The 19,763-nt window shown below is 45.6% G+C and overlaps 1 protein-coding gene across 1 annotated transcript; it reads right to left on the bottom strand.

The window, feature by feature from the left end:
* Positions 1-497: 497 nt before the first annotated feature.
* On the bottom strand, positions 498-18,662 carry APOD (apolipoprotein D). The gene is made up of 5 exons (XM_046003925.1): positions 18,533-18,662; positions 14,270-14,399; positions 7,589-7,710; positions 4,083-4,171; positions 498-973 (listed from the first exon to the last, which is right to left on the bottom strand). Exons 2-5 carry the CDS (start codon positions 14,390-14,392, stop codon positions 738-740), a joined length of 570 nt encoding a protein of 189 aa, XP_045859881.1. The 5' UTR covers positions 14,393-14,399; positions 18,533-18,662; the 3' UTR covers positions 498-737.
* Positions 18,663-19,763: the final 1,101 nt, after the last annotated feature.

Here is a 19,763-nt window from a genome sequence, read left to right as displayed (position 1 = left end):
GCTTGGACTATACATGCATCTATACTTGTCAGTTTCCCTCGCTAGTCTGGGAGCTTCTGTGGGATGACAAGGGTTCAATGTCTGGAATGCAGTTGGGCCTCAGTAAATATCAGTTGAATGAAAGACACCCAAAAAGTATTTTCTTAAAAAAAAAAAAAAATCCCCATAGTCTTCTCCCTTGATTCTCCCGTGCACAGACTCCAAGATGACCCCCTGAGTTAGCCTGACTCTGAGGACCTCCTGATGAGAAAGTAAATACTTCAAAGAGACTGCCTGTCAGAGACTCAAAAAACAGAAGTGATTCCCCCCTAAAGGAGTGCCCACTGCAAGATGGGGACACCTGGATTCAAGCCTCCCACCACAGGCCTTTGCCATCAGCTTTCCCCATCCAGAAACAGGATTGTTACCTTTAAACTGTGCACTGCTTCATTTCTTTCAGCAGAACTGCTCAGGGATCTCCAAACATACGCTTATAATGAAAACCCCACAATAACCAATTCAGAATCTACTGTGAGCACAGCAGGTCAGCAACAAGTTTATTATTAGACTGGCAAGGTCTCAGACTGGTGCATGGCTAAGTGTTTGGGCCAACTCTCCTTGACTTTCTCTGCATGGGTTTCTGCTGTCAAATTTCCCTTCTGGTGTTTGCAATGGTTTGCGGTGGTGGGTTTGTCTTTATGGGCGTGGGGGAGCAAAGCAAAAGAAGTAACAGAGAAGTAATGCCTCTCTAGAGCCTCTCACAGTGACTCAGGGCAATTCACCTGATCTGTGATAGTCATTTTCTCAATGTCAATGTCATTAGAGGCCAGGATATCTTTTAGATAGGTCACGGTTTCTGGAGGGAGATAAGGGTTTCTTCCCAAGATCCAAACATGATCCATGTGGAAAAGCCAGACGATTGTGGTGCAGGAGTACACGAGGGCGTAGTTCTCGTAGTCGGTGGCCAGAACCCAGTATGGAGCCGACGGCATCACTGAGAACCAGAGGAGGGCAGTGTTAAGAGGGTACAGGGCCAGAGGAACCTTCATCTCTAGGACCCAGGAAGCCAGGGTCCTAGTTCTTCTACATGAGTGCTTCTTAACTCTGAATTCATGTGGGAATCTTATGGGAGCTTTAAAAAATCCTAGGCCACCACCCTCCAGGCCTGCCCAGATCCTGATGTGGAGGTGACTGGAACTCCCTGAAGTCTCCCCCAGTGATTCCAGCATGCAGCCCGAGCTCAGAGCCATCATTCTGGATCCTCCCCCACCCCCGGCAGCAGATTAGTCTGCAGAAGGCGACGGTTAATAGAGAATTTTGTTGGACCCCCTAGACTAATAGGCTGCACTTAGCACTAACACAAATGGAGGCACCACTTAGATGAGTGGAGTCAAGAATGTGAAGTCAGGGGATGCCCGGGTGGCTCAGTTCATGATTTCACGGTCCTGGGATCGGGTCCCATATCAGACTCCCTGCTCAGCAGGGAGTCTGCTTGTCCCTCTGCAGCTCCCTCTGCTTATGTGCTCTCTCTCCCTCTCTCTCTCTCTCTGACAAATAAATTTTAAAAATCTTTAGAAGAAAAGAGAATGTGAGGTCAGGGGCCCCAGGTTTTCCAGATCTGTACTTCCCCGCTTCCTTTAGAAACTGCCTGGGGAAGGAATTAAGGACTAATGTTGATTTGTTTTTCTTTTCATGTGATCTTCAAAAGTTCCTCTGTTCTTAAGAATATGGTAAATCAGGTGACAACAGGTTAAAAACTCTTCCTCACAAAGGGTCTATAAAGATTCATTGAATGACATCTGCCTAGTATCAAAATTTCAGCATTAAAGGGTCCTTACGGAAAGAGAGGGAAGATTTACCTTCTCCATCTGAATCCAGAAACTTCCTCTAGGAACTTACCTCCACACCACAGTCCAAGGCAAGGAAAAGTCATAGCCTACCTTGTTCAAGTTAAGTGGAACATGAACCCAAATGGCAGAAAGCTGTGAGCTGACCCCATAAGAACAAAAGATTTGGACACATATGCCATCATGGGTGGTTTGCTTTCCTGGGTTTCAAGCATCCCACCTCCTCCACTCCAAAATAATCCCTGTTTGCCAAGCCAAACCATATCTCAACACTCGTGAATGACCATGAGAAACTGGACAAAGGAGGCAGTGTGTGAGAGGTTAGAGCTTGGCTGGGCGTCAAAGACCCAGCTGGTCATCAGTATAATACAAGAGGGCCAGTCCAGATGACAACCCAACAAGGTCCCTCCTCTGACTTTCTACCCGTTTATAAATATGAAAAAGGAAGGACATCTGGAGGACGCCTGATGGACAGAAACCTGAACAAGGCTACGGGGCCCACACTGAGTGCTGTTTCTGACTTTCCTTTCTAACCCTGTTGGTGCCTGCCTGCTGGGCTCACCATGAGAGCTTGTATTCATCATATATCTGCTATCTGTGACTTTCCACTGCTTTGTGTGTTCCCAGCTGGACCAAGAACTCTGCAGCCCTGAGTTGTCTGGAGGAAATATTCTTCCAACCTCTTTTGGTGATGGCCTCACGCCCCACCTGCACACAGCCAGGGTTTCACATGCTGTCTTCCTCCCACAGGGTCTAGATCTCAAGACCCATTTACCCAGATGTTTCTTCTCAGCAAAGAAAATTTCCATGTTTCTGTATTAGAAAACTCTGACAGCCTCCTACTGCTTCTGGGAGGCAATTCAACCCCAGAACATGGCTTCTGAGGCTCTGCCCAGTCTTGTCTTGTGCGCCACGTACCTGCCCATCCTCTGGCTTCTCTCTGCAGGCCTTTTCTCTTGCTATTCTTGCACTTGGGAGAGCCTTTCCCATAATCCCCCACACACCCTGGAAGACCCAGTGGGAACGTCTGATTCCCACCAGAATAAATCTCCTCCTCCTCTGCTTGCCCTGCCAGGAGCTCCTGCCTCTTCCAGCTCCTGTTCTAGGCTTCTTTTGGAAGGTTGTGCCCATAATATTTGGCCTTGCCTATCCCCACCCCTCAATGTTTTGGTCCCAAGTCTGCCTCTAATTAGTCCAGTGACCTTGCCTCTGTCATCTAGCTTTTCTGCACTTGGACTTTCTTATTTGTGATATAAACAAGAGAAACTGACAATGTACAAAGCCCCTTCCAGTCTACGGAGCACATGCCGTCTCATTTACCTTTACGACACTGGGCGCAGAGGCGAAGATACTTGCCCATGGTCGCATGTGCAGGTAGAACTGTTTTTATCTCCTAGCATTCCTATCTTGGTGTATAAAATAAGAGCGTCCTCTCTCCCCGCCTCTACGGGCTTGATGGGGGATGGGAGGTAGTGATTCCACTTGCAGCTGTGACTTCAGAATCCGACACTTGGGTGGGGAGAGGGACCCTCGAGCACACTGGGAATTAAGAAATCTCACATTTCTGACCTGCCTTCTCCCGTGTGTCTCTATCAACAGTAAAACTAATATTTGGTGTTTTCTCTATTGCCTGTGTCCATTCCTCCGTAAGCCCAGAGCTCAGAGGGCACATGCCCATGATCAAATATCCCTCAGAGAAACCCACAGTGTGGCGAGAAAGTGGCAGACAGAGCCGGGGCTCAGATTTACCTTCACTCATTATCTGTTGCTGTCAAGCTTCTGCGCATATCAATTGTTCTGCCAAGAATACCACTCCTAACAATTACTAACCACTAATGTTTCCAGCCTCTGTTTCCTGGGGGGGGGGGGGGGGGGATGGGGGGGTTGGAAAGGCGGGATTGGTTATCCTACTGCTCAGGCCCTGTGTGCTGCTATCTGTGCTTCCTCTCTGGAAACGTGGTAGTTTTTATAGTAAATCGCCTGTGTACTTGTCAGTATCCACACTGGGGTTTAAGTCCCTCAGGGACAAGCCCAGCTCTGTCTGACTCATCATCGCATCTTCGGTGCCTAGCCCTGAGCTGCATATAGCCAGTGCTCAACAAATAATTTTGTATTTAGTCACGACGGGTGACACCCAGATGTGACAGGAGTGTTCCCACCCAGGGCTCTGACTTCTCATTTGAGGTAGAAAAGGCTCTAGCTTTCAGTGTGCATATCTCTTATCCCTGAAACCTCCCAAGGGAAGTGAGTACTTACACCAGAAAAACTTAACTCCCAACTTGGCAGGCTCTGTAAGGTTGCCCTGGGTGGCTTCGCCTTCGATTTGATTCACAGTTCCATCAGATCTGCAAGGAGTTAAAACAACAACAACAACAACAACGAAAAACCTTAACTCATGGGAAGCCAAAAACCAGTGAAAGGCAAGATGTGAGACACTAAGGACCCGGCGGCAAGAATGCGATTGCTGGTTAGGAAGGCTCTGTCCCCTCTCCTTTGTCACTGTCTCACACCAGGCGGAAGCAGACCGCCTTGGAGTGATAAGAAGCAAGAACTGAAATGCTCCAGAACTGGATGTTAGCCCTTGCCCTTTAGGGCTATTTTTTGGGTCCTGCAAGGCCATTTCCCATTCTCAGGCTCCAGAGGGAGGGAGTAAAAGAGAAGGGAAAAACAAACAAGCGAAAACAACCCAATACACTAAGAAGATTAGCTTCTTTAAAAACAAGAAAGAGCCAAAGGGTGGAGAGGGGGGACGAGGACTGCTGGAAGTCTGGAGATCTGCAAGCTTTCCCTGCTCTTGGGGTCTCAGTGACATCTGTCCCATAAAGGCATTCATTCGCCTGAGCTCCAAGACCCCTATCCAGCCCAGCAGGCTTCTGACTGAGTGCGGGAGATTTTGACCCCGGCCAGGTACAGCAGGCAAAGAAGAAAACATTGGTGATTCTCAGAGATGCTGCATGAGAAGAAATGCCCATCTCACAACGAGTGCCACCTTACACTTACAATTGGCAGTGTTATTTCTTTCTTAGTGGTTTATAAAATGATGGTGTGTCTGAAGTGATGGTCTCAGATTGGATGAAGTACTTTCACTCTTTTGAAGGGAGCTGGCTCCATTTCCGGGTAACTGGCCGTGACCCCACGGACCTGGGGGAGCGGGAAAAGGCCTGGGGATAGACTGAAGGAAGGTGCCCACACATCACAGGGCTCTTCGAGGACACTGAAGGATGAGCAGCCCATTCGTCACTCCTCAAGGGGCAAACTAAAACTAGAGGAGTAGCGTGTGTTAGAAAGTCAGTTGGAGGGGCGCCCAGGTGGCTCAGTGGGTTAAGCCTCTGTCTTCGGCTCAGGTCATGATCTCAGGGTCCTGGGATGGAGCCCTACATCAGGCTCTCTGCTCAGCAGGGAGCCTGCTTCCCCCCCCCCCCCACCCCGCTCAGCAGGGAGCCTGCTTCCCACCCTCCTCCACCTCTTCCCTACGTGCTGTTCTGCCTACTTGTGATCTCTCTCTCTCTCTGTCAAATAAAGAAAGTCAGTAGGCTATGTTTAGTGTTGATGTCCAGAAACCAGACAAAAAACAGGTAAGGAAGGATGGCAGAGGTACTCTGATGCTGTTGGATATGCTGCTGGATGTCTGTCTGTCCTCAAGTAGGGCTGGAGACCAGACCCTGAGCTGTCACCTGGAACTCCACTGGGAAGACAAGAAGGTCCGTTTCCATCTGCATACGGTTGCTTAGCAACAAACCAGCCTCTTCTCAACAGACTCTTCCCCTTTCCTTCATCACTTATGCTTTCGTCCAGAACAGTTTTCAAAAAACAGTCTCTGATCATAAGCTCACAGTTTGCTCATGGGAAAAACACACTTGTATTTTTCAAGGGACGCAGCAGTATTTATTAAATGATTAGTCCACACCAAACACTGTTCTAAGTGATTTGCACATGTTATCTCACCCAAGGCTCACAAAGCCCTATGGAGTTCTAAGATTATTGCCATTTTACAGAGAGGAAACGGAGGCTTAGAGAATGAGCATAAATCACTGAAAATCCCATTGTCAGTATCTGGCAGAACCAGGATTTGAAACCGGGCAGCCTAACTCCCCAGCCTGAACCCTTCAGCTCCCAGCCCTGTGCCAGCTGCTCTGGCCCTCAGATTCTCCGACCCTGGCTAAGAGTACTTTGCTCAGACTCTGTGCTGTGCCTCTCTGCTCATTCGACAGTACTCCTAAGAGGAAAACAGTTCCCCTCTCCAGAACTAGCAAACCTTTCTCCATGTGACCTTGAATTTTAAACAGACATGACCCCGCAGGCTGAGCAACCGAATACTCAGGATATGGTTCCAGACGACTCCCTGCCAGCTCCAAAGGAGAGGTGAAAGAGGTTTTGGGATCTGTGTCATTGCCTGACTCTTGGTCACAGAATGGGACAAAATATTTGAAATGAAGTCACTGCAACTTTAGATGGCTACCTGCCTCCCAATTCCTGGAGCCTTTCCTGGGCTCTGAAATAAGCTGGTTTTCTCTTTATAGGCCCTTAAGATTAAGACTCTCACTCTTGTATGTATGCAGGGCCAGGAATCCCCCCCCCCCGCCCCCCGGTGTCTTGGCTCACAGGAAGCTTAGTGGATAGTAGGATGGCCACACGAAGTCCTAGTAACTTCCAGGCTGGGTTGTGGTTGTTTTTTTGGAGTTGACACTGTTCTCAGATCCTGTAGGGAACAGGAAGGACAACCCTTCATCCCCAGCCTTCCTTTCATGTGTCCTCTGTCCTCTTCCTCATTTTACTTCTTAAATTTCTGTGTTGTTACTTACAAGCTGTGTGGCCCTTGGGAAATTACCTGACCTCTCTGTACCTCGGTTTCCTCTTCTAGAAAAATGAGGTTAATAACAGCACCTACCTCAGGGTTGCTATGGGGATGAAATGAATATGCACACTCATTTACATATACATACATATAGGTCCACATATATACAGGTGTGTATGAAGTAGTGCCTTGAACAGAGGAAGTGCTTCGTATCTGTCACTATTGTTTATTGTTGCTCTTATCTTTGTTGTGGAAGGTAGGTAGGAACTTTTTCTGGGGCTTTTTTGAAGTTTACATTTGCTTTCTAAAGTATGAATTTTTGCATCAAATAGAAATCCGTTAGAAGCTTCCAGTAATAAAAAGTATACTTTTCTAAGCTTTCCTGTCACATAACCCAGAGGGCGAATATGTCTGTGTCTAATAGTCAAAGTCGTCTGGAGATGGAATAAATTGTCATGGAAGGCAATGAGCTACCCATTCCTGGAAGGATTCAAGCAGAGCTGGATGTCCTCTGTCAGTAGATAATGTACAAGGGCTTCTCTCTTGGTTTGGGAGATCAGATGAGAAGGTTCCTCCCCCTGTCCTCTGCTACCTGAGTATCTATTTCGCAATAAAAGTGGGAACCCTTAGTTTGGGTTCCTGTTGAGTCCCAAGTGCCTTTCCCGGGGAGTACATATACACCAGGTACGTAATACAGGGAGTACACAATAGAGTGAGTCACAACACAGTAAGATGTTCGGCCAGTGGTCTTGCAAATAAATGAGTAGTTCCTTGTCCCCCCTCCACACACCCCGCCATTCCGCTTGCCAAGAGTCGTCATCTCAGGACCTGCTGTGAACAGGCAGTGCATACCCAGCCGCATTGGCATCCCCCTTGAACTAGACTGCAAGGACACCCAGTCACCCCAGGACAGCTCTCTGCTGGCTGGCTCCAGGGCTGTGCTGCTTTTGAAACTACAGCCACTCACCTCAACTCCTGGTTTATCACTTTGATGTTTCCGTTTTCCATTAACGAGTAGTTGGCCTGGATGCAACTTCCCTTCTCAAAGGTCACCGGGATCTTCTCAATTTCATACCATCGTCCAAGATACTGCAGAGATAACAACAAACAGAGAAAACTCTGCGGTTCTCTGGGGACCTGCAAACTCTTCCCTATTGTTGTTTTTTAGAGCAGAGCCCTTTCCTGGGAAACCAAGCAAAATGGGCTGCATTGTTTCCAACGGCAACTGAGCAAGACATTGATTCAAAGGAGAGTAAGGGAATCAGACGTGCAGGCATTTATCAAATGCCACATTTTATTCCTCAAGTGCTCTTTATTTAGATATGCTGTCAGTGGTCCCTCCAGCCAAAATCTATGTGAAACTCTAGACTCTGTAAAAGAGAGGGAGCAGTCCAGATGACGTAAGGTGCCATCTCGAATATTTTGTGATTCTACGAGGCATCTCTGAATTGTGTGCAAAGTCAGATATGTTCACTGTGGGGAACTGGGACTCCAGGGTTGGTAGGATCTCCTCATTTGACCCTGGAAAGGGAACTGGTCACAAAGGCTTTTGGCAGGTGATCAGGATTTAGGAGACTGATACCATTCTTCCCCTGGGGGGTTGGTCTCAGTTTATAATTTCATGTACAGAGTCAACATTAAAGGAAGTGTGTGACTATGGGTGAGGGGAGACAGGTGTTTTCGTGTGTCCATGCACCGTCTTGCATGGAGACTGCTTTAATTTACAACCTTCATGGGGGGCAATGTGGAATTATCTAGCAAAGCTGAAAATACATATAGTGCATGTATGAGGTTATTTGCTGCAGTACTGTTTTTTAAGAACGAAACACAGGAAACTAGAGTCTAAGTGAGCATTAGTAGAGGACAGGGCCCATAAATGATGGCACATCCATACAATGGAATGTTATACTCCTTTTCTTAAAGGAGTCATATGCAATTACCTCCAAGATACATTCAATGGAAAAAGATCTGGGTGAAAAATAGAGCACATGGAAAAATGGGGGGAAAGGTTATTATATTCATTTTTTAAAAGATTTTATTTATTTATTTTGAGAGAGAGAGCACTAGAGAAAGAGAGAGACAGCAAGCATGAATGGGGGGCAGAGGGAGAGGGAGAAGCAGACTCCCCGCTGATCAGGGATCCTGATGTGGAGCTCGATCCCAGGACCCTGGGATCAGGACCTGAGCCGAAGCAGATGCTCAACCAACGGAGCCCCCCAGGTCCCAATTACATTCATTTTCTGTCGCTGTTATAACAAACAAATTACTACAAACTCACAACATGAATTTGTGGTCTCACAGTTCTGTACATCACAGTTCTGTACATCAAGTGAGCTTGGTTAATACCAAGGCGTTGGCAAGGCTGTATTCCTTTCTAGAGGCTCTAGAGAACTCTTGTCTTCTTGTCTTGTCTAAGTTCTAGAGGCCACCCACATTCCTTGGTTGGTGAACCCCTTCCTCTGTCTTCAGGGCCAGCAAAAGCAGGGGAGATCCTTATCACACTGCATCTCTCTGACCACAGCTGGGGAAGGTTCTCTGCTTTCAGTGATTAGACTGGGCCCACTGGATAATCCGGCCACTCTTGCCATCTCCAAGTCTAGAACTTTAATCACATCAGCACAATTCCCCTTTCCATGGAAAGTAGCAATTCCACAGGTTCCAGGGATCGGGGTGTGGACACCGTTCTGCCTACTGCAGTTATGTATGTATTTGTGGACGTAAACATTATCTCCCAAAAGATACACAGTGAACTGTTTTTACTGGTTGCTACTAGAGAGGGAAACTGAAGTAGGAAGGAAACGGGAAGGAATAAAGCTTTTCATCGAATGTTTTTGGTACATTTAGAATTTTGAACCATATGAATATATTTACTTAGTCACGATACTAATTCAAAAGATTTTAGAAATTTATTACCCAAAAAGGGAAAAATCGAAGCACTCACCTTCAAGAGTCAGGCTTTGAACTGAGAACGACCTGCCAACAGGGGGCAGTATTACGCCAGTCACATGGCTCTTTGCTCAAATCTATACTCCTGTTTATGACATAAATATTCCACTCATTTATGAAAGCACATCTTTCCATTAAACCACTGAAATCAACATTCACTTAAAGCACCGAAAAATAAGGTGAAAGTTCATTTGGTTTCCTAGGCATCCTCAAAAGAAGCTCCATTTTATACAGAGCATTTAAAATAGTTCTATTATTGTTGGGGTGCCTGGGTGGCTCAGTGGATTAAGCCGCTGCCTTCGGCTCGGGTCATGATCTCATGGTCCTGGGATCGAGCCCCGCATCAGGCTCTCTGCTCTGCAGGGAGCCTGCTTCCTCCTCTCTCTCTGCCTCTCTCTCTGCCTGCCTCTCTGCCTACTTGTGATCTCTCTCTCTGTCAAATGAAGAAATAAAAAAATCTTTAAAAAAAAATAAAAAATAAATAAAATAGTTCTATTATTGTTAAGGTGAGTTCAGGGCTCCACAATTAAAACCAAGGACGCGTGATTTTCCAGAAAAGAGGAAACTCGGAGGTTGAAGATTGTTTTTCATGTCATGCTCCTTTATAAATTCATAGTATTTTTGTGAAAGCCGTTTCATGGTTTTTGGGTCTGCTTCTCTAACCACATAAGGAGAGAGCAATGTTTAAAAAGAATCCTGGAGGGGCGCGTGCGAGGCTCAGTCCGATCGGCTTCCAGCTCTTGATTTTGGCTCAGATCATGATCTTGGGGTTGAGATTGAGCCCTGCGTTGGGCTCCACACTGACTGGGGAGGTTGCTTGGGATCCTCTCTCTCCCTGTCCCTCTACCCCTCCCTGCTCCTGCGCGAGCCCCCCCCCCCCCACTCTCACTTTCAAAAAAAAAAAAGGAAAGAAAGAAAAGAAAAAAGAATCCTGGAAAAGATAGAAGTAAAACTATCTGTATTTGCAGATAGCATGATTTTGTAATAGAAAATCCCAAGGAATCCACACACACAAGAACTACAGGAACTGATAAATGAAATCAGCAAGGTTAAAGGATACGAGATCAATATATAGAAAGCAAACGGGTTTCTACACTTAAAACGAACCCTCTGTAAGTTATGAAAATTCCACTTACAATAGTATCCCAAAAATAAAATACTTAGGAATAAATTTAACCGAAGAAACGCAAATTTATACTCTGAAAAATAAAAAAACATTGTTGAAAGAAATGAAAGAAGACCTAAATAAATGGAAAGATAATCTATGCTCGGGGACTGGAAGGCTTAAAATTGTTAAGATGACAATGTTCTCCAGATTGATTTAGATTCAGTGCAGTCTTTACAGAAACAAAACAAGCAGAGAAGCACAGTGGAAGAATGTTGGGCCCATAAAAACAAAACAAAACAAAACACAACTCTGCTTTTTTATAGAAATTGACAACCAGATCCTGAAATTCATATGGAAATACAAAGGACTTAGACTAGCCAGAAGAACAAAGTCGGAGGCCTCATATATTCTCATTTCAAAACTTACTACAAAGCTATAGTAATCAATACTATATAGCACTAGCATAAGGATGGATATATATAACAATATAAAAGAACTGAGAGTCCAAAAAAATAAACTTTTACATATATGGCCAATTGATTTTCAACAAGGATGCCAAGATTATTTGATGGAAGAATAGTCTTGTCAACAAAAAGTTCTGTGACAACTGAATATCCGAAATAATAAAGTTGGACTTCTATACCATCCTATATACAAAGTTTAACTTAAAATGGACCGCAAACTTAAATGTAATGATTGAAACAAAAAAAACTCTTTTAAGAAAATATAGAAATTAATCTTCATAACCTTGCATTAGGCAATGAGTTTTTTAGAGATCAAAAGCACAAGCCACAAAAGAAGAGAATAGATAAATTGGACCTTATTAATATTAAAAACTTTTGTGCTTCAAAGGACACACTGATAAAGTGAAAATAGAATCCACAGGATGGGGTAAATATTTGCAAATCCTATATCTGATAAGAGACTTGTATCTAAAACATATAAAGAATTCTCAGAGCACAATAATTAAAAGATAAATAACCCAAGTAAAAGACGGGCAAGGGACTCAGACATTTCTCCAAAGAAGATATACAAATGGACAATAAACACATGAAAAGATACTCGTCATCATTAACCATCAGAGAAATGCAAATCAAAACCACAATGAGACACCACTTTGTGCCCTCTAAAATTTTAAGGGCTATAATCCAAAAGATGACAACAACAAGTGTGAGCAAAGATACGGAGAAATCGGTGTGAGACACTGCTGGTGGGAATGTAAAATGATGATGCAGCTCTTTTGGAGAACAGTCTGGCAGTTTCTCAAAAGATTAACGTGGACTTACCATATGACCTAGCAATCCTCTTCCCAGCTATACGCCCAGGAGAACTGAAAATGTATGTCCACCAAAAAAACTCCCATAAAGGGGCGCCTGGGTGGCTCAGTGGGTTAAAGCCTCTGCCTTCGGCTCAGGTCATGATCTCAGGGTCCTGAGATCGAGCCCCACATCGGGCTCTCTGCTCAGTGGGGAGCCTGCTTCTCTTCCTCTCTCTCTGCCTGCCTCTCTGCCTACTTGTGATCTCTGTCAAATAAATAAAATCTTTAAAACAAACAAACAACAACAAAAAAACTCCCATAAAGACAAATACACAAAAATCTTACACATGAATGCATGTAGCAGCATTATTCCTAATAGTTTAAAACTGTAAACAACCTGGGCGCCTGGGTGGCTCAGTGGGTTAAGTAAGCCTCTGCCTTCGGCTCAGGTCATGATCTCAGGGTCCTGGGATCGAGTCCCGCATCGGGCTCTCTGCTCAGCAGGGAGCCTGCTTCCTCCTCTCTCTCTGCCTGCCTCTCTGCCTACTTGTGATCTCTCTCTGTCAAATAAATAAATAAAAATCTTAAAAGTGTAAACAACCCAAATGATGAACAGATAAATAACATGTGGTATTATCCATGCAGGAGAATATTATTTGCCAACAAAAAGGGCTGAAGTGTAGATACATAGTACAATATGGATGAACTTTGAAAATATTATGCTGCGTGAAAGGAATCAGTCTAAAAAAAAAACCACATACTGTCTGATTCTGGCCCTATGAAATGTCCAGAATAGGCAAATTCATAGGGAGAGTTGATTGTCTGGGGTTGGGAGGGAGGGGTGGAAATGGAGAGTGACTATTTGTGGGTAGGAATGATGAAAATATTCTAAAATTGATTGTGGTGATGGTTTCATAACTCTGTGATTATACAAAAAAATAGAAAGTGAACTTTAAACAGGTGAATTATGTGTTATATGAATTATATTTTAGCAAAACTTTCTTACACATCCCACTTCATGCCTCAAGGGACTTTTGTAAATATGGTTCAATTATAATTTTCAAAGTGTCTTTGGATTTTTACCCCCAAATAGAAATATAATTCACATTCCCTGGATTTTTTCTGGAAAGTCTCCCGTAGCTTAGCAGGGTTGCCTGAATAAAGGGACCAGCCTGTAACAGTTACAGAGTGAGCGATGTAAACTGTACCGTATGTGTCCTTCCTGCCTCCCCTGTGTGACTCTGTTGATGGCGCTCCTTCCCCACAGCCTGCAGGCTCTGAGCTCTCGTCCCTCACTCCTCTACCTAATCCACCCCAAGAGGTCCCAACACTTATTCATACTGAGGAGTGAGTGACTGATAACAATTTTAATATCGCCCATTATGAGTACTGTCTCTTAAAAAAGATCCAAACTTTCTGTTAAGGAGAAAAAGTCTTAAGAGCGAGATTCTAGGCATGAGTTCATAACAATGGAAACCTTTCCTGTTTCCACTAGCTGCCTCTTTCTCCTATTCCCTGCGTTTAGATATGTACACATAGACACAGGAAGGCTGCGCCTGATCCCAGGAAGAAAAACCACATATGGGGACCTGGTTATATTGGAATCTTTTTAGTGCAAGTAACAAGAAAGCCTCTTGTGGGAGTTCTATCCTCTTCTAGGCCCTGCGGGAGGAACTCCTGGGTGCCCAGCACTGTGGCGAAGGCTGGTCCTGAATCCCCCTCTGCATGGACTAGCAGGGTGACCTGGGTCGGTGATGAGCTGTCTGACATTGAGCTTCTTCATCCGTAGGATGCGGAGAATAGCCCTGGAGCTGCTGCCTGCCGGTCAACTGCCCCATGTCCTCTCAGCCTAGCTGGGTTCACCTCTGCCACCGTGGACAATTCCCACGCACACGCTGCCAGCAGTCCACCTTGAGCCCACGTCTCCCCCTTTGCCGGAAGACCTTGCCAGCACCCCAGAGTTCCCACAGCTGGCTCATACCCCTCCATGGGACAATCTGAGGAGCATTCTACACATTTCCTCAGAGGATTCCCAGCAGGACAGAACCCTGTTGTTAACAGTATTACTGTTGAGGAATGCACCCTTAATTGCTCTTCTGCTTCTCTGTCTGCTTCCCCACAGGCCCACATTGCTTCCTGAGATCATCTTCCCCAAACTCTCTGCTCCCCAGTTCTTGCCTGAGTCTGCTTTCGGGGGATCCCCCAAGAGGATAAGTACCTACCCCAAGGCTAGCTGTGGGACTCAAAGCAGAATACTAACACTGAAGCCTGGCAGATGCTTATTCAAACGGGAGGCAAAACGGATAGGCTTTTTACCATTTAGCCTTTTACCACACCTTATTCACATCAAAGTTCTCCTGCACTGGTGGAGTCGGGCATTTCCCAAGATGGAAGGCTTGTCCGGATGCCGCACTGAAGAGGCCGGCCAGCGCGGAGAGCAGCAGCAGCGCGGTCACCATCTTGGGGCTGTGGAGGGAACCCGGAGTTAGGAGAAACAAAGCCACTCGAGTCATTCTGGGCTTCCGAGGACATGCAGTCACACAGGGTGGGGGGCATTTCTGGGGACCTCTCTGGAGACCTCCCCCTGAACCCTTTGGCAATCCCCCTGCAGGCCACCTGGGTTATCATCTTCAGTGGCACTGGGAGGCATTCCATCGCCCGGAGCCTCTCCAGACACTTTGTACCCCCTGGGAGAGCACACTCTGCCTGGTGTTGGAGCTCGTTGGATTTATTTTGCAACGGCTCCCTCCCAATTATGCATTTATCAAGGACAGGCACCCCCAGGACCTGGCAGTGTCAGGCATGGTCCAGACTTGTTAATGAAGAGAAACGATGTGGGGTGGGGTAGAAAAAGGTTGAAGTTGTCGAGGGAACCGCGCGAGAGAAAAAAGGTGAACATAAACAGCACGACAGTTGGTGTCTTAGGAAACTCATAAGAGAGATGCCTCCCAGATCCACAGCCGCCTCCCACCAACCCCCCACCTTGCTGGGCTGTTCACCAACCCAGAAGTATGCCTGAGGCCTGACAGGCAGCTGCGGATTGGGGACCCCAAGGCACCCCAGCTGGGTTTGAATGCAGGCTTTACCACATACTAAGTATAACTGTGTCCAGTTCATACTTGAGCTTCCCAGGCTATTACGTGGAAATAATAATCATACCAACTCCAGGAAGTTTTGCGAGAATTAAATGAGATGCTATAGAGAGAGCATTTCGGGTGGTGTCTGATATAGAGAAAATGCTTCATAAACACTAGTTATTGTTATCATGAAAAGCAGACACAAATAATTATTTCCTGAATTTCTCTTTGGACTTCTGTTGGGAATATTTTTTTCTTTCTTTCTTCCTTTTTTGAAAATTTTATTTATTTGACAGAGAGACAGCAAGAGAGGGAACACAAGCAAGGGGGGTGGGAGAGGGAGAAGCAGGCTCCCTGCTGAGCAGGGAGCCCGATGAGGGACTTGATCCCAGGACTCTGGGATCATGACCTAAGCTAAAGGCAGACGCTTAACAACTGAGCCACCCAGGGGCCCCGTGGGGATATTTTTCATAGATGTGCATTTATTTTTATTTTTATTTATTCTTTTAGTTGCATAGACAGGGAAACTGATGTGCATTTAACTAGAGGCGGGCCAGTAGCTGGCAACAGGCATTTCAGCCAAAGCTTCCTTCCCTGCTTCTTGCCCTGACCTCTTCCGTGTGACTCCTTGCCTGTGGCTGCACAGGAGCTATTTCTAGCTCTTTGCCTTTCTCCCTGCAATGAAGAGGACTGAATCCATGCAAGCCAAATGTTCTCCGATCTGAGCATTTAAAAGGATGTGTCATAACAGGAATAATTATAACCACTTTATTATGGTTAAACCTCTAAATAACCTTTAATAATCAATAGCTTTTCTTCTGGTTTCACTGCTCCATTTCCAAAGGAACAGTTACATAATGAATAAAGCTGCCAGCCAGGGATGGTGGTGGCGGGGTGGTGACTGAGTCTCCCTTGAGCAAGCCAAGTCTGGGTAGGACCCCACCTTCTCTGAGAATCCGTCTCCCATTGGCTCCTTCCACCACGTAAACAACATCTGTATTTTAACCTTTGGGGAGATGACGGGAATCTCCTGAACTTACAAAAATTTGCATCCATCTCTGAGAAATTCTTAGGAACTGTGGAGCTCTACTCTTGGACCTCAGTGGGCTCCAAGTTCTCCGTGCCTTGGCCAGAAGATCCAAACTCAAAGGCTGGTCACACATTATGCATGTTCTACAGGGCCCCCCAAACTGGCGGGACTTGAGAGGTCCTTTACCCATTTCCCAAACCCCCAGGTGTACAGATGGGAAGCTGAATGCCAGAAGGGCAGAGAGCTGGGACTCAGCGGCCATTGCCAGCTGTCCATCCTGCAGTGACCCTCAGACAGGCTTCCTTCTGCACACCAGTTTTGGTGACTTTCAGTAAACACCTACCTGTAACCTACAAACACCTATCTGTAACCTTGATGAGCCTCATTTCACCACGTGACAACTACACCAAAAGTCAGTTCCCTGTCTTACTCTGACAAATCTCTTATTACAAAATGTTCTCTTGTGGGCTGAAGCATGTGCTTTAGCTCTGTAGGAGGATTTCAGAGCAAAGCTAATTCTTAGCGTTGCTCGCATCTCTTCCAAAGATGCCTCTTCCTTGCAAGAGTTTTACTCCTCTGGTTAAAACTTTTTGCGAGAGAAAGGGTTGATGGCATCCATAATTTCTTTTCCAGGCCCCTCCCATTCTAGCTCACTCCACACTTCTTCTCCCCCTTCTGAAGGGGAGGCAGTGGGGAGAGGACTTGGGAGACAAGTTGAGCAAAGTGAAGCCATTTTGGTTTAGGTTAACCCTTAATCAAGAGTCGGCAGGTCATAAAAAGGATTACAAGATCAGACTCACAGAAGCCACAAGACCCCATTCCCTCAGGTAATAAAAGCGGCAAAGGTCAGACATTCTTAAAATTGCTCCCTGCAGGTAATTTCACGATCCTAAAACAATGAAAAAACTCACCACCCAATGTAAATGAGAAACCCAAAGTTAAAGAGTGAGCCCCTCTCTATATGGTTAGTTAATTAAAAAAACTTTTAAGTCGCTTTATTAGAGGCAAAGGGTGTCCTCTTCGTCAGGGGGAAGGGGGGACTGCTATTTTGTGAGGTAGCTCCTTTCTTCTATACTTAGTACATCTTTGTCCCTTTCTCTAAACAGCTTGCTCTCAAATTCTTGCCCTTGCAAGGCCAAGAACCCTCTCAGCGATGGGCCTGAGGCCTTCCCTCTGGATCAAAGGTAAATCACATTATTAACATACACCTGTGAACTTGGGTATGTGTGACCTATATTTTTGCATCATCTTCTAAATACTAATGGGAAGATGTCTTAATGAGGGGAGTTTACGTATTTTAAAAATAAATATAATTTAGGGGGGCCTGGGTGGCTCAGTGGTTTAAGCCTCTGCCTTCGGCTCAGGTCATGGTCTCAGGGTCCTGGGATCGAGCCCTGCATTGGGCTCTCTGCTCAGTGGAGAGCCTGCCTCCCCCTCTCTCTCTGCCTGCCTTTCTGCCTACTTGTGATCTCTCTCTCTCTGTCAAATAAGTAAATAAAATCTTTAAATAAATAAATAAAATTTAAATGTTATTTTAACTGAATATTCAATTATTTAGTAAGAATTCTACTAAGGTTATGGTGCACCCACCCTGGGCCAGCACTGACTCTGTGAACTGAAACTCACAAGTCGTTGAACTTCCCCATGGAGAACCCCGGGCCTCAGTATGTTGAATGGGCCCCACCCCGTACGGCCACAATACCCTACCTGTTAGGGTCCCGCAGTGACATTCTCTTTGTACCCAATGGTGTTAATGAGCCCAGGTTCGTTCCTGCTAAGCTCTGAAGCCAGAACTTCCTTAGACCAGTTCTCCTAGGAGACTGTTCTCTTGATGCCTGCATATTACCGAGGACCTGGTCGCTGATTTTAAAGATCTGCAGATCCAAAGAGAACTGGCTTCTGAGATTTCACGTGATAAAACGAAATACATTTCTGCAAGTCAGTGGGTCTAAAAAACCCATGTAGCTGCTGAATGCAACAAGAAACCATGTCTTCTCAGGAAAATAGTTTTGTACCACATCGTTAAATGCATTTTCTATTCACAGGATGAATTCCAGTTCACTTTTCAGTTAATTTTACTGCAGCACACCAGTGGATGACAAGTACCCGAGAACCCATCCAGGACAGTACTGGTGTAGGGAAAATTTTCCTATCGTCTGTCTAGCATAGAAGAGGGTGCCCAGTGCAAGCAGAAGACTCGGAGATGAGTCAACATGGGTTTGGCAACCCAGTTCGGCATCTGTTGGCAGTCTTCTCTTGACTTGTTGTTTGGGATAGCTGAACCTCAGTTTCATCGTCTGAAAATGGGACGGTTAGTATCTACCTTGGAAGGGAGCTTGAGGGAAAACGAGACCAAATTTGCAAAGCAGCGGGCACAAACCCTCCACCGTGTTAGTTACTATTGTTAGCTGGAAAGGGGCCATAGAAAGCCAAGATTGTCTCTAGGGTAAGCATCATTCATCATAAATGAAAATTAAAACCACAGTACGTACCTTTTTGGTCAAGATGAAGACAGTTTCCACGTGAAAACTCACCCAATTTAGGATGCCTTCTCCTGTTGACTGGCTTCTCCCAAGCCGTTTTATAAGCTTCACAGGGTCATTGATGTTTCATGCCACACCCCGCCCAGTTCAGGAAGGCTGGCCTAAAAGCTTAGCTCTGTACCAAACACAAAAATGGGATGTTTTGTCCATCTCCCTCCCCCAGTTTCCTTCACAGCTGCTCCCTGCAAAAGAAACAATGAGATACTGTGTGTGTGCATGTATGTGAGAGCAGGGAAAGACAAAGTGCATTTCATTCAAAACATCTTTTTTGCTGTGTGGCTTTTCTAATTTAATTTTCTCAGTCAGAAATGCACTTTTAAGTTCCAGGAAGATGAGTTGCAACATGTTTTCTAGCATCTGGTATTTGTTTTTCATTTTTGTGTAAATGAAAAATCAACAATCTCATTTCCCCACACAGAGCATGAATTCCACCCCATGGGGTCCGTGGTCTGGACTGTGGTTAGGGCAATAGGAGGAAGGTTAAGAATTAGAGATGGTTTTTTGTGTGATCCTGGGGAAGCCACCCACTTCTCTGAGTCTCAGTCTCCCCACTGTGAAGGAGAGAAGGTCATTTCTGTCTCTGCCAAGAGCTGGGGGTGCAGGGGAGTTCCCAGCTGGGAAAGAGCTGGGGCTGAGACCTGAGAATGCCAAAGGTTTCTTGCACAGCTGCTCACTCTGGACCTTTCCTGCCCCTCCCAGCTGCATATTTCCCGCGGCCTCTTACTGCCTGGGGTGGAAGTGGATTTCAGACGCTCCTTGCACAGAGATGGGGCTGAGCCTCCTCTCTCAGTGGAATTAGCAACTTTGAATCTTAGGACTTGGATTCTATGCCTCTGTGATAAGGCAGGAGGTATTTTTAGGGGCACGTAGATAACACAGTATCTTTTTAGGACACGTCAATTCCCAGATGAAACATATTCTCCAATTTCTAAACAGGAGAGAGAAATATATTATAGCACTAGGCCGTATAAACATGAAAATAACACAAGAACAATAAAAGCGAATCCTTGACATACCAAACCCTGAGGGCATGTTCTTCAGGACGTTCTTTACCTTTTCAGGACGTTCTTTACCTTTTCAGGAACAGAAATGCTGATTTCCGTTCAAGCTGGCTCTCGCCCTCTCTCTACCCATGTCCTTGATCAAATGTCACTTCCTTTAAAAGGCCTTCCTGACCTTT

This window comes from Meles meles, chromosome 4, assembly GCF_922984935.1.
Source record: "Meles meles chromosome 4, mMelMel3.1 paternal haplotype, whole genome shotgun sequence".
Taxonomy (NCBI): Eukaryota; Metazoa; Chordata; class Mammalia; order Carnivora; family Mustelidae; genus Meles; species Meles meles.
Note: the sequence above shows the minus strand (reverse complement) of the source record. Positions and strands in the feature narration are given on the sequence as shown.

Bases quoted from the DNA above. Each gene is read 5' to 3' on its own strand.
- APOD (XM_046003925.1), bottom strand. From the start codon at position 14,392: ATGGTGACCGCGCTGCTGCTGCTCTCCGCGCTGGCCGGCCTCTTCAGT. The intron at 4,172-7,588 runs GTGAGTGGCTGT...AACTCCTTGCAG, and splicing joins GTGATAAACCAGGAGTTGAG to ATCTGATGGAACTGTGAATC. The intron at 974-4,082 runs GTAAGTACTCAC...TCTGGTTCTCAG, and splicing joins GGGAGTTAAGTTTTTCTGGT to TGATGCCGTCGGCTCCATAC.